This window comes from Impatiens glandulifera, chromosome 4 (genome assembly GCF_907164915.1).
Source record: "Impatiens glandulifera chromosome 4, dImpGla2.1, whole genome shotgun sequence".
NCBI lineage: Eukaryota > Viridiplantae > Streptophyta > Magnoliopsida > Ericales > Balsaminaceae > Impatiens > Impatiens glandulifera.
Window position 1 is genome coordinate 11,385,023 of NC_061865.1, and position 14,957 is coordinate 11,399,979.

Genomic DNA, 14,957 nt, shown 5'->3' on the forward strand with positions numbered 1-14,957 from the left:
TTATATATTTATAGCTAGACCCACGATGAAAACAAGTTTGATTGTACAAATTAAACTTGGACAAATCCAATCTACACAAACCAAAAGTGAAAAAAGAAAAGCAGCATGAAAGACAACAAACCATCACATGGAGGAATTAATACATGTTCAAGATTCTTAAAGGCGCATGTACGAATGTGTTTGATAGCGTTATAATTTGTATTATATTATTTTAAAGAAAAAAGGGTTATCGCATAAAAAGTATGAATGTATGATTAAACATTAATAATCCAAGATTTGAGCTTCTCTAGACGAGATCGAGAAAGTGTGTTATAAACTACGAGTAAAAATAATATTGAAAATACTTTGAAGCTTCTCTATAATTCATGTAGTGCTAGGGTTGTCACTTGTTATGACAATCTTATTGTTTTAAAACTCAAAATCATATACACATCAATCAATTTAAATAGAAATAGTATTGTTTATTATGAAACACTTAAAATAAAATAAAAAATTAAGTAATAAACTTGTTAACTAATTACATATAAAAGAAACTCTCATAAAAAAAAAACATTTAAATTTAGTTTACATTTTGGAATTTGTCCGTACAATTGACAAATGATCATAATTATAATTATTTTTTTAATTTCTTATTATAATAAATTGAGCTTAACTTTTCACAATATTTTAAGACTAAGTACTAACTTTGACATATTACGATAAAAAATAATTTTTCTTTTCTAAATTTTGTTTATTATAAATTTTATTTAATTTTATTTTTTTTAATGTCTTTATCTTATCTTATTTTTTTTCAACTATCTAATCATTTAATTTATTAATTAAAATAATATATTATTTTTTAATTTTTATTTATAATTTTATATTATTAAATTTTAAAGAAATTTTAACAAAAAGAACTTAAAAAAAAAAAATTATAAATGAGCTCTTAAGGATATTTTTTTTTTACTTTATTAAGTATAAATATTATTATATATATTTTTATATTTTTATTTAATTTGATAAATAAAATAATTTTGAGAATTATGATTAAATATATTTGTAATTTTTAACAAAGATAATAAACGCAAAGCCGCGATTTGCGTTGGATTATAGAAGCAGCAATGCAAGCGATGAAATTTACAGGAACGAGAATTTGACAAATTTATCGCTGAAAATGCGCACATATAAATATCAGCTCCTACAATATTGGTTTCCTTTAGCCATAGCTATTAGCTATTCGATTCCATGCTGAACGGTTCTCGTAGCGGTTATGGTGGATTTCGTTAATCATCCTTCATTTTCTCTCACAATGCATACTCCTTACGATCGCAGCAGCTAGAGAAAAAAAGTCTGAAAACTATATCCGATTCTTACAGAAGACGAAGAAGATGGGGGAGAATGTTGATAAGAAGATAACTATAGGTGTATGCGTGATGGAAAAGAAGGTGAAATGCGGCTCCGAGGTTCCTATTCGTGTTACTTCGGTTTCATATGTATAATCCAAAATGTTGCATAATTTTAATATAGGAATAGTATAAAATGATGCTTGTAATGCTGTGTTGTTACTGATTTGCGTGTAATGATAATATGATGATTTTTACAGGCACAATCGGATCCTATGGGACGGATTTTGAGTCGATTAGAGGCTTTTGGCGAGTTTAAGGTATTCACATCATTTAATGTTGCATGATCTCTTGATATGCTATGTTTAGTCTTATTTTGTGTTATTGGCGTTTCTGTAGATGGTATATTTTGGTGATAAAGTTATTCTTGGAGATCCAATTGAAAGGTATGTTTTCCTGCTAATAAACTTGATTCTATGGCATTATCCAATTTTGATTCTACGGCAACATAATCTGTTTGTGAATTTAAATTTCCAGATGGCCTGTATGTGATTGTTTGATTTCCTTTTATTCATCTGGATTTCCTCTTAAAAAAGCCGAGGCGTATGCTGCATTGAGAAAGTAAGCATGTTACTGTTATTCGTTTATTTTTCATTTCATAGTCATGTATATACATTACACGTTTTTATGGCTTGAGCTGGTTGTTCTGTTTTCAGGCCATTTCTTGTGAATGAGTTGAAACAACAACACCTTCTTCATGATCGAAGTAAAGTGTACAAGGTATGTTCTTTTAATCTATGTTATTTTATTACAATAATGTGATTAGGGTAAATGTAAGTGGGAATCTAATATTTACTGGTTTTCTAACATTTTCTGCACTTATATCCATCAATTGAATTAGTTCTTGACCTAGATTCTCTACATCCACACCTCGGTTGGCTTTACTATGTTCTCTTATTACACAAAACTATAAGTTGATTACAATGCTGCCATGATGTAAGAATTTTCTAACTATAAGTTGTTCTAATTGATTTCTCATCTTAAACGTAGCATCTTGAAATGTGTGGAATTCCTATTCCAAGATATGCCCTTGTAAATAGAGAAACTCCAAATCAAGAGTTGGATTATTTTGTGGAGGAAGAAGATTTTGTTGAGGTTCATGGGAGCCGTTTTTCAAAGCCATTTGTGGAGAAACCGATTGATGGTAACTTTTCTCCTTCGCTTTTACAAGAAGTCGATATTAAATTTTGTGTTCTGAAGTTGCGGTGCTATCACTAATGTTTTGGGTTGTTCGGAGAATGAATATACTATTTTTTAGTATAAAGTAATGTATTTTAATTTCCTTTGAAGGTGACAATCACAATATCAGGATATATTATCCAAGTTCAGCAGGCGGTGGCATGAAAGAATTGTTCCGGAAGGTGAGAAATCAACGCAGTGCATTTGTTTGTGGTGGAAATAACCCATGTAATATGACAGAATTGGCAGCACCACTTGATCCAAATATTCTGGCTTAAAAAATAGCTACTACAGCTTTCATTTTAAATTCTATAGTTTTCTGTACTTTCTATTTCTGTTTTTATTCTGATTTGAGGTCTAATTTCAATCCAAGAAAGAGTTGTTTCTGAATGGTAGTATGGTTGCCTCATAAAGAATGATCTGAGAGCATCAAATATTGGTGCAATACTTAGATTCATCACCAATTATTTTAAAACAATGCTGTTGTTTATTTCTTTGTTTTCAGGTTGGCAACAGATCAAGTGAATTCCACCCTGATGTTAGAAGAGTGAGACGTGAAGGCTCATATATTTATGAGGAATTCATGCCAACAGGAGGAACAGACGTGAAGGTGCTTTAATATCATCTGTTTTCTGCTTGGTCATGTAATTCTCTTGTTATCACTTACAACATGTATGCTCGTACAATAGGATCAAATTTTGATTAATTCTATCTGCCCAAGTTCCTAAGCTGTGGCCTCTTATATGCTATCTAGATTTAGGTGGGAACAGTGGATGAAATCTGAAGAAGTTGTTAACCTGGTCCTATCTAATTATTAGCCTGGATCCAGCCCTTTTTTTTGGAGAAAAAGTTGAATCCTTTTATTACAATTGTTGGCAAAGCTAAAGTCATACCATTACATCAATTGTTTAGCACCAGATTTTTTTTCCAAGTAACTGAGGAAGATGAGGAAACCCGTAGAGTGAACCAAGCTTTTCTCTAAGTAACTTCATTTCTCATGCTTTTTTTCTTTTATTTGACATAGAAAACAGAACATTCTCATTCGAACCTTCTGACGGAGGCTCATTAACAACTTCTTCACTTTGCCCTTTCTTGTCACTTTGAATAATCTTGCTAGAAACTCTTCTGGTGGAACTATTTTTTGATGGAGATGGTGGATTGGATCAAGCCTCTGACATGATGTTGTATAATGAAATTCATAATGCTACCAGAAAGTAGGTGTTATAGAAGTTACACACATTGAACTAATGGGTGTCAAATTCTTACATCATGCAGCTGATTTCTTAAGTATAAGATACTATATAACTGAAAGACCAGTCTTTAGATTAATATATTAGCATATGAGTTATGGACGTTCATGTTAAAGTTATTTCTGCTTAATTGTTCTAATGTCCCCTATAGGCTCTGTCTAGTTAGTCAAGCAGCGAGATAAAACTCTATCTGTATTCCTTTTGTATATGTAAATGTCTTTCACAGAATTGCGTCCGTCTGTTTTCGGCCAATCAACTGGAATTCATTTGTATTATTTCTTCACTACTTTCAACTATATTGGTTGACTTCTTTCAGGTTCATACAATGTCCACATAAGATAATTAACATGATAGAGCACAAACTATCATAACTGCATTATCATTACTGTTATAATACATAAAATAAGTGTATTTTCTGTTGATTCACTTTTTCTTTCTAACAATTTATGTCCTTTCTGCAATGCTTTTGTAACACCCTTGCCCTCTGGCGCATGTGAAAATATAATTTATAGGAACCTTAGGAAAATAACTAGCCACTACAACCCAAGTTCAAAAGGTACCTTGGAAGGTGACTATAAACCAATATCCTCACTCAACTGTTAAAAACCTAAGTCACATTTTTTTCCTTTTTCTTAAATGAAAGTTACATTTTTTTCTATTATCAGAAAGGGATTTTATGTAGCACATATGTAGTCCATATGGTTCTACTGACATGATTTTCACTACAAACAAATTTTCCCATATTATTTGATTATGGTTCTCTTCCTGCTTTTTCAGAGTGTTTCTTTTGAATAAGTAATTTATTGAGATGCCAAATGATATCAAAAGGAATAATGAAAACATTAGCACTTAAACAAACACACACACACATATATATATATATATATTAATGTTCTGCATATACTATTTATTTTCATAAGCTCACAGATTTTTATGCTCAACTCATTTAGGTGTATACAGTTGGCTCTGAGTATGCACATGCTGAGGCTAGGAAGTCTCCTGTTGTTGATGGTGTTGTTATGAGAAATCTGGATGGAAAAGAAGTGAGTTGGGATGTTGAAACTCAGTTCTTAACTACCTACTTTTAACATATGTGTAATTCAACATCTACCTACTTTTAACATATGTGTAATTCAACCTCATGCTGAAATTCGCAGTTCGTACAGTATGTGGGACATTGTGTCACAACCTCCTTGTCATTATTCTAACTAGTAAAACAAATCAGCTAGAATAAACAAATATTATGTTAACATGATTGTGGACATTGAAGAATTGAGCATAAATGAAGCTAGTGATGTCCTGCTCTCTTGGTTATACTTGATAACCCATAGAAGGGTTGAAGACCCAGTTTCCTCATCCATTTTTTACATTTCTTTGACTACTGACAAGAGGCAAGAGCACATGCAATTTCTCAAGGAACAATGATCAAATAGTCCATTGAAATTGCGCGAAAATCTCAAAATGTCTTTTGAAATTTCATTGGCTGAAATAGCCCGCCAGACTTGCAAGTAAGGCTTCAATAACTCCCTCCAATACATTTCGTACAAAATTACTCCATTTATTAGGGGGTTTGGAGCATCATGAGGTTACTGATGGGAACTTGTTTTGGATGGCGTTGTAATTGTTTTATTACAGTGGGGGTTATTTGAGCCTTTCTTAGAAGTTCGATGGGCTATTTGAGTCAATAAAAAATCCAGTGAGTTAGTTGAGCTATTCATACAAGTTTAGTGAGATATTTGACATATTTCAATACTTTATCATCCTTTGATTTTAACCTCTATCTTCATATTATTTTATTTGAATATGTAGTTGGAACCATAAATTCGTTATAGACTGTCCTACACTCAACATGCACAAGGAAACATTTAACACTTTCATTTTACTCGATGAAGTCTGTGTCATACAAGTTCATGAGGTAGCTATGCATTTCAATACTGTATCAGTGAGTGGTTGATGTATCTGGTTGTTAGCTCTATTTGTCTGATTTTAACTTCTTATTTTGTGCTTAATAATCTCCTGTTAATGTTCAAGTTGGTGTAGATTTGATGATTATTTTTTGACCTTACTTAATTCATTCCAGTTTCTTACAAGAGATTTCTTAGTTCCATCATGTTACTCTCAATACTCCGGACATGATTTCTTTCTTATAACTAGGCATGAGTAGTTTTGGGGATGTTTTCATGGATGAACTACGTGATATCAGGTTTGGAGAAGTGATTGGTTTGAACGCATTAACATGTCTTAATAATTGCTTTTCATCTGACAGGTAAGGTATCCCGTACTGCTAACTCCAGCTGAGAAGGAAATGGCAAGAGAAATTTGCATTGCTTTTAGGCAAGAAGTAAGACATTGGATCCTGAAATGAAGTATGAGAAGTTTTTAGGTTTCGTGACTTAGGGCTTGTATGCTCATCTTCCTTACTGTACTGTTAGTAAAATTTATTATTCTGTCTATTTGTTTATGTTACTATATTTATCTCAGTATTGCTTGATGATCTAACAGCTGTTTCAAAATATCAGACTCATAGAGGCTTCTGTTTTGTGATTGTTCTAGTCTAATCGCTTGCGTTTCTAATAGTGAAACTGATCAACTCTTAAAGTAAAATATAAGAGGTTATAATAGTAGACACTTTCTAGGAACGTGTTAATAAGAATTTGCAATATTTTGATGTCCTCCTAGTGTTATTAGCTGATTGTAGGCTTCATCTTTTTCTTTCTATTGGTTGCTAATATAGGATTATGAAATTCATTTCTCAAACTAGATAGACCAATAAGTCATTTTTTCTCAATGGCTGGATTTTCATAAAAAAATTATCATAAGAGAAAGGTGAGGATTTAAAAATGTGCTACATCATATACATCATCAATGGAATTCTCTTGGAAGATTCTTTTTTTGTTTAGCAACCTTGTTTATATCTTCATGTTCCTTGCAGGTTTGTGGTTTTGATCTTCTACGGTCTGAGGGACGTTCCTATGTATGTGATGTGAATGGATGGAGTTTTGTGAAGAACTCCTACAAGTAATAAAACCTTGTTATTATTGTCTTCAAGACAGTGTAGCAATATGCTTCACACAGGCTTAGGGTGCTAGCTTTATTTTTGTCATTTATGTCTCAAGTTTGTTCATTGCTGTTTGATTATGACAGTTTTTTGTAGTTGATCTCCATAAAATCTCAAAGTATATTTCCTCAAAACCACTCTTTGTGGCTACCCAGATATCATTTATTTGCTTTAATATCCCTTTATCAATCCAAATATCAGATTCAAACTTTTGATATAATCTTTTTACCCATCTTTTCCCTTAAATAAACTGCAGCAATATGCTTCACATAAACCCAGAATGCTGGTTTTATTTTTCTCCCTTACATCTTAAATTTGTTCATTTTTTTTTTATTGTGGCAGTTCATATTAAAAGTAATTAGAACAAGGAGCTTTTGTTACTAATAAGTTAAGCTTTTGATTTAATTTATTTCAACTCTAAGGCGATGTTTATCCTTAATCGTTAAAAAGTTTATCGCTTGTTATCTTACTAATTCATGCTGTTTTATTTTCTCCACTGGTACATCTTGTGATATTTACTTTCAACTGAAGATATTATGATGATGCTGCATGCGTACTGAGGAAGATATTTTTGGACGCGAAAGCCCCACATCTTGCTGCTAAAATTCCACCAACTTTACCATGGAATGCAAATGAACCTGCTCAGACTGATGGACTTACACGGCAGGGAAGTGGAGTTATTGGTAAATTTGGACAGTCTGAGGAGCTGCACTGTGTAATTGCTATAATACGTCAGTAAGTTTTCTGTTCTATTTTGTGTTTCTAACTGGTAACTTATTTTATATGATGATGATCTACTCTGTTTGGCAGTGGTGACAGAACTCCAAAACAAAAAGTAAAGTTAAAGGTCACCGAAGAGAAGCTGTTAAATTTGATGTTGAAATACAATGGGGGCAAACCTAGATCTGAGGTTTTCATCTTCTATCTATTCATACATCAATTAACTCCATATAGTAATTTTCTGCCAAAAAGTCTGGTTACTGTTTTGTTTTCCGTTTTTTTATTTAATTCCCCTTTTGGCAGACAAAGCTTAAAACTGCTGTTGAGTTGCAAGATTTGCTGGATGCCACAAGAACCTTGGTACCACGCACTAGGTATTGTTCCGTATAGTACTGGGACTGCCTAGTTTTCATGTATAACTACATATTTGCTTGTTATGTGAGAACCCATGGGAGATTAAACACAATAGCTTTTTATATCCGGCAGTAAAAAGTCTTGCCACTGTTTAGTTTTCCTGAACCCAATGATGACAATGACAACTCTACAGATACTAACAGACCTATGCGTTTTGTGCTTCTCTGATTGAGTTTATGTGCCTCCATAATCTCCACATCGGTGCATGTTGGGCTAGATACAAGGAGTGGAGGATTTTTATTGTATTTGGTTACATATGTTAACTTGGGACATGTTTTCCCAGTTAATGCCAGAGTTTAATCTTTTGTTCAGACCTGGGAGGGGAAGCGATAGTGAAGCTGAAGATATGGAGCATGCTGATAAACTTCGTCAAGTGAAAGCAGTTTTGGAAGAGGTGTGGTCTCTTATTCAGAATTTTACTTATGTTGGAGCTTCTATTCTCCTACTTTCATTTAGAGAAGAGTGTAGTGTACAGTTGGACTAAATTATTCAAGAAATGACTGACCCTGGCATATGCAATAAGTGAACTTACATTTATTCTTATTTTATTCAAGAAAAGGAGGAATGTTTAATAGACCGTGTATCTATTTAAATTGAACTTATTAAAATGTATCATAAATGTCTTTTACCTAAAATTGTCCTGGATAAATCTTATATACACAAATATGTTTTAAATCAGTATTTTTTTATGAGAATTTAGTGGTGGACATTTTGGCATCATTTTTAATCACTTTGCTTAAGAAAAAAGGTCAATTGGGTTAAATTTGTTTCAGGCTTTTGTGCATTCATTTTTAATCATATGTGGTTGCCACATCATTAGTAATAAAAAACATACTTAACAATAGTTAACTTTTCAGTAAAAACAGATAGTAGTTTGGAACTCTTTTATATAGACCTTATTGGGAGCATTTTGATCTACATGACCTAGTTTGAGATATTTTGACAAGGTCAAGGTCCGAAATAAGTATTTGGTCTATTAGGCCTGTTTAAATGCCACAAACTCCCCATGAGTGTTTTTTTTAATTACTAGGACATGTATGTACATCCAGGGAGGACATTTCTCGGGTATTTACAGAAAGGTTCAGTTGAAGCCTCTGAAGTGGGCAAAAGTTGAAGATTCTAATGGGGAGACTGAAGAGGAACGGCCTGTTGAAGCATTAATGATTCTTAAATATGGAGGTGTTCTTACTCATGCTGGCAGAAAGCAGGTTGTAAATGGTTATTGTATCTTTGTTTTCTTCATTCACAAATTATGTTTGTCATGGTATTGTTTTTCTTTGTCAGGCTGAAGAACTAGGTCGCTTTTTTAGAAACAATATGTACCCAGGTGAAACACTTTACCTCATGTAGTGCTTGTTGATCCTTATTTTTTTGAAAGGATAGAAACCTATCCATGTATTTGTGAAGTCCGCAAATAATGGTGTAAAAGACACAACAAACGTTTATAATAAATTATGACTCGAATGATCATAAGTTTCAACAAATGTTGATCCTTGCCTCAAGGATTTTGCAAAATAAAATATGCCGTTTTCCAAAAGAGAAGCCAAATAAAATAGGTACACTTTCGTGTCTTCCACCAATGAGAGCTTTTTCTGTATACCTTATTGTTGCTAACATCTCGGTAATCCATATCAATCATGTGAAATTATATGATGTGCTAATGCTTGATTTTGTCTTCATTGGTAATAATGGTGGCCAACATGTTTTGTACTTCCCTCATAAATTAGTAAACGGGAAAACCTTTTTGATTCTCTTATGGGATTGAAATTTTTTCTTATCAATTTATTGCAAGAAATCTCCATTATTCCTTATGCACAATGTCAAGGATGCATCTTCTGTTGCTTATAATTAAGGGAGACAATTATTTACCTTTCCAGTGGTTATATTGTGGAAGATACCAAAAGCACACACTTAAAAGCCCAATATAAGATTGAAAACCCTTTTTAATACTATAAGAATTATGAGAGAGATCCGAAGTACCAGATTATCATTTTATTCCATAAGATATTATTCTGGGGGAAATGCAACTGACACCATACTTTATGAAGTATTGAGGTCAGAAGTGATTGAAATGCTTTTATTAAATAATGGCAAAATTTGTGTAATTTAATTGATCTAAATTTTGTTTTCTTGTTAAGAATTTGTGATGATTGTATTGATGGGTGTTTTTATTACACTCAACCATGCCCCCTTTTTATGTCCTTTTCCACCTTGCAGGTGAAGGCACTGGTCTGTTACGTCTACATAGTACATACCGACATGATCTTAAGATATACAGCTCAGATGAGGGTCGTGTACAGGTATAAACATCTACCTATGAGCTAATATTGTTGTGCTTCGCATGTATGTACGTATCTAATTATACTGCATGCTTTTGTTGTAGAAACCCTATAGGATTTATCATATATGCATACTTGGTCACCCTTATATATATATAGTTGTAAAGAACTGAGCAGTAAAATATGCGAATAAAAAAGGTTAGTTGATCAGTCAAAAAAATAGAGTTGCAGCATCTATTCCTTACTGGGGTGATTTTTCCTTCAATATGAATGCTCCAGTTACCAGCATTATTTTTTAACTATAAACCTGCTTGTGATTCCATTAGAAGCGTTATTTATTGGTTATCTGATGGCAGATGTCCGCAGCTGCATTTGCCAAAGGACTGCTTGATTTGGAAGGGCAGCTGACACCTATCCTGGTATGCAAAGATTTTCCTCAAATAGCTGTTTCTTCTATATGGAAGTATGATGATGAGGTTAAATGGTCATTTCAATAAAGGTTTCACTGGTTAGTAAGGACTCTTCTATGTTGGATGGACTTTACAATGTCAGCGCGGAGATGGAAGAAGCTAAGGTAACTACCCTACCCTGCTCCTTACCTAGTTTCTTACACATAGAGTACATGTACATGGAAAGACAAAGGAGTTTGACTTCAAATAACGAAAATCATTATTTGGCTTTAGAACCAAAGTATGAATTTTCTTTAGTTCTTCTAGGTCAGTAATAGGAACTTACGATGCCTTGTCTGTTGTCTCTGGTAGTTATAACGTTATCTTGATTCTAATCATCTTCTCTTATACCTTTTAAAGGGTTATTCAAGGGTTATGCAAGTTTATAATATATGGATCTTGATTCTAATCATCTTCTCTTATTTATACCTTTTAAAGAGGCAGTAAAGTATAACCCACTTGTAAAGAAAGTAGGACATCTATTTGTCAGCTGAGTTCAACCTTTATCCATTTTGTTGCTCGGTTCCCCATTTATCACCAGGCTAGGTTAAACGAAATTATAACATCTGGAGAGAAGATAGATTGCACCAGTCAATCTGAGAAACCTTGGATGGTTGATGGAGCTGGACTTCCTCCTAATGCTTTTGAACTTCTACCAGAATTGGTAAGTTGCACCTTTTTTTTGTCTCATTCTTTTCAAACGCAAATGTACTAAGATTATTGTGGATGAGAGGTTTCTTTTTGACAGCCCATTCTTATAAATGTTTTTCAGTTATCACTCATCAGTAGTTGCTTTTTTTTACTCTTAATGTTTGACCATTTCCACATCCAATGTAATGACATGTGCATGCTTATTAATGAGTGAGTCGTTAGCTTGAAGAACACTGTACATGTGAAACAGTGATGATTAATTACTAGAGGAATATTCATAATATCTATAGGCAACTCCTTATGATTCCTTTATGTTTATCGTCTAGTTGTAGATTTTTCTACTTTAGCTTGAAGTTAGAGATATACTGTCAATTAGAAATTGACAGTTAACCTAGCTTCAATAACCGAGTTAATACCTTGATAATAGCCAATTGTAAATCAAGAACAGAATAGAGGACGAAGATAGAATGATAACAATTGTGGCATAGCCTACAACTGAAGAATGAGAACGAAGTGAAATTACATTTAGGAAGAAGAGAGAATCTCTAACAAGAGATTATTCAACTAATTCATTCATAATTACAACATAACCACTACTAATCTACTTATACTATTCTAGCTACTCCAACCATAGGCATTAGTCCTAACCCTTTCCCCTCGTAACAGATAGCTGGTGAATTCTTTTTGTTTTTTCTTTTTCATGTTTGGATGCTAAAGAGAGATCTTTGAGTCGACAAAATATATAACTGAAAGTTGGAATTTTTTTCCATATGTATTTGGATATATTTCATTTCACATTCTAGATTTTAACTTAGCATGTCTACTTCTCTAGCTTCCAGTAAAGTAAAAATTGCTTCAGTATGAATATTTTCCAAACACTTCTAAAAATATTTAAACTTAAAAAAGTATATTTTCCAAACAGGTTCGACTAACAAAGAAGGTTACTGAACAAATGAGGATACGGGCAAAAGATGAAATTGAAATGCTTGCAGATGCTGGATCCTTTGATGTAATTCCAGCATATGACCAAGCAAGGGCACTTGGTAAAACAAATATTGATATAGATCGTATTGCTGCTGGACTACCTTGTGGGAGCGAGGGTTTCCTTTTGATGTATGCTCGGTGGAGGAAACTAGAGAGGGACTTGTATAATGAACGCAAACTGTAAGTTGAAAAAATTTGATATTGTTTTGACTGGTAGTTGCTAGGATTCTTAGTGGATCTTGTTTTGATGAACTCACTTGTATCCATCATATCTTTTCTTAGTGTTCATCTGGTTTTGAACAAGTAGCTTTACTATTTTATGCAGGCGGTTTGACATAACACAAATCCCAGATGTTTATGACTCTTGCAAGTAAGTAATCAATGTTTGTTTAATCCCAATGCACATGACTGGTCTTGTGCATTTCTTTTATCTCTCGGAGAAAATTGTCTTTCTGAATTTCTTTCTTTCTTTAGTGAAATGTGAGTGCTTATAAGAAGTATATTATACATTTTAGCTCGCTCTGGATCTTTCTCCTGTCTGCTAATTAGTTCTGCGTTACAGATATGATCTTTTGCACAATGCACATCTTAAATTGGAAGGATTATATGAACTTTTTGAAGTTGCTCAGGTACTCATATAAAAGAAGGAAAGAATAGTTACTAAAGCATCTAAAAGCCAGAATCAATACACAGCTAGCTGGTCTCGTTCTCATTATTCTGAATCTTCTACTTTGCTATTTCAGTTACTTGCAGACGGTGTTATTCCAAATGAGTATGGAATTAATGCAAAGCAAAAGCTAAAGATCGGCTCAAAGGTAAATCAATAATTTGTATGATAAACTGTAGTTTGACCCACTGAGAAGCATTATCTGGTGTTAGTTGATAAGTTTAAAGGATTTAGGCTGAAGCAAGTAAATTTGTGCATGAAGTTATCTGTCATTGACCTATTGCTATGTTAACCAGATTGCTCGGCGCTTGCTGGGTAAAATTTTGATAGATCTGAGAAATACTCGTGAAGAAGCAATCAGTGTTGCTGAACTGAAAAGTAGTCAGGATCAATATACAAAGTGCACAAAAATTAAGAAAGGAGATGCAGAGCAGTTGAGGTCTCAGAGTAAAAAGGATGTTTTGAGAACACTTAGTTTTACGAGTGAACGATCTGCAGATCAAGAAGATGATGATGACAAAGAAATCAAGTATCGTTTAGATCCAAAGTAGGTACATGGAATTATTATATTCAGTAACACTCTATGATTGACTTTTACATTCATGTATTTATTTTTTTGTCTCCTTCACATTTCAGGTACGCAAATGTAAGAACACCAGAGCGACATGTCCGCACCCGCCTTTATTTTACATCTGTAAGGGAAAAACATTAAATATTTTACATGAATCTCTCCTCCTGAGATATACTAATTACATTAGTAATAAAAATATTTCAGGAATCACATATCCATTCGTTAATGAATGTTATTCGTTACTGTGATTTGGATGAATCTCTTCAAGGAGAAGATAGCCTTGTTTCTCATGATTCATTGGAGCATCTGCATAACACCAAAGAGCTTGATTACATGAGCTATATTGTGTTACGTATGTTTGAGAATACAGAGGTCAGTCAGTAATCTCTATTATTTATACTTTTTACATTAAACTATTAAAACTTAAAACCAGAATGACAGTGGTTTGGATGTGCAGTTTATAACAATCAATTTTGTACTAAATAGGTTCCTTTAGAAGATCCAAAGAAGTTCCGGGTAGAGTTGACATTCAGTAGAGGAGCAGATTTATCACCTTTGGAGGTAATGTATTTTTAATGACCTAAACTGGAAGGGGTGTAGCATATAACTAACTAAGTGACGTGTTTTTTATTTGATTATTATTGTAGAAGAGCGATCCGGAGGCAACTTCACTACACCAGGAGCACACATTGCCGATAATGGGACCAAAAAGGATACAAGAAGTAGGATCATATCTAACATTAGAAAAACTGGAGGATATGCTTCATCCATTTGCAATGCCAGCTGAGGATTTCCCACCACCCACAATTCCTCAGGGATTTTCTGGTTATTTCTCCAAGAGTGCAGCCATGCTCGAGCGATTGGTTAACCTTTGGCCGTTTCATAAGCTACAACAGCAACAACAACAGCAGCAACAGCAACAGGGAACTCAAACTCAACAGGGAACTGGTAATGTCAATAAGGAGTAGGTATAAATCATTTTCATTTTTTACCTATACCCTTATGTGCATGCTATATTATATTTTGTTGTCAAATTTTAGAGACAACCATAATAATTCATTCATTCATTCATCCATGTCCAAATAAAACATACAAAAGATATAGTTAGCTGTCTGAATAAAACGATATTCACACAATAGTACAAGCCTTCCTAAATTTTGAAATAATCTTAAAGTTTTATGTAGATTGACATAAGGTGGGAACATCTTTGACATAGTTTGTTATTTTAAATAAAGAAATTGATGATTAAATAAGATTTCAAATCCAAATTTCCTGTTATGTTTGAGATATTATGTTGGCTTGGGTAGGGTTTATAATATAAGTTCAATTTGTCAAGAAAATTGAACTTTTTCT

The 14,957-nt window shown here is 33.2% G+C and overlaps 1 protein-coding gene across 2 annotated transcripts; it reads left to right on the forward strand.

Moving 5' to 3' along the window:
* The first annotated feature begins 1,289 nt into the window (after positions 1–1,289).
* Positions 1,290–14,729, forward strand: LOC124936768 (inositol hexakisphosphate and diphosphoinositol-pentakisphosphate kinase VIP2-like). 2 transcript variants are annotated; one of them, XM_047477291.1, is made up of 30 exons: positions 1,290–1,424; positions 1,583–1,642; positions 1,722–1,768; positions 1,860–1,943; positions 2,039–2,102; positions 2,373–2,526; positions 2,673–2,743; positions 3,067–3,171; positions 4,762–4,854; positions 6,078–6,152; positions 6,744–6,829; positions 7,401–7,604; positions 7,680–7,779; positions 7,893–7,963; positions 8,316–8,397; positions 9,053–9,211; positions 9,288–9,330; positions 10,221–10,303; positions 10,639–10,701; positions 10,782–10,856; positions 11,273–11,395; positions 12,305–12,546; positions 12,692–12,736; positions 12,929–12,995; positions 13,110–13,181; positions 13,330–13,580; positions 13,670–13,727; positions 13,809–13,976; positions 14,091–14,165; positions 14,252–14,729. In XM_047477291.1, the coding sequence occupies exons 1-30, from the start codon at positions 1,368–1,370 to the stop codon at positions 14,570–14,572; spliced, it is 3,198 nt and encodes a 1,065-aa protein (XP_047333247.1). In that variant the 5' UTR covers positions 1,290–1,367; the 3' UTR covers positions 14,573–14,729. The 2 variants fall into 2 exon arrangements, with proteins under 2 accessions (XP_047333247.1, XP_047333246.1); XM_047477290.1 differs by having other exon boundaries at positions 1,317–1,442.
* The last annotated feature ends 228 nt before the right edge of the window (positions 14,730–14,957 follow it).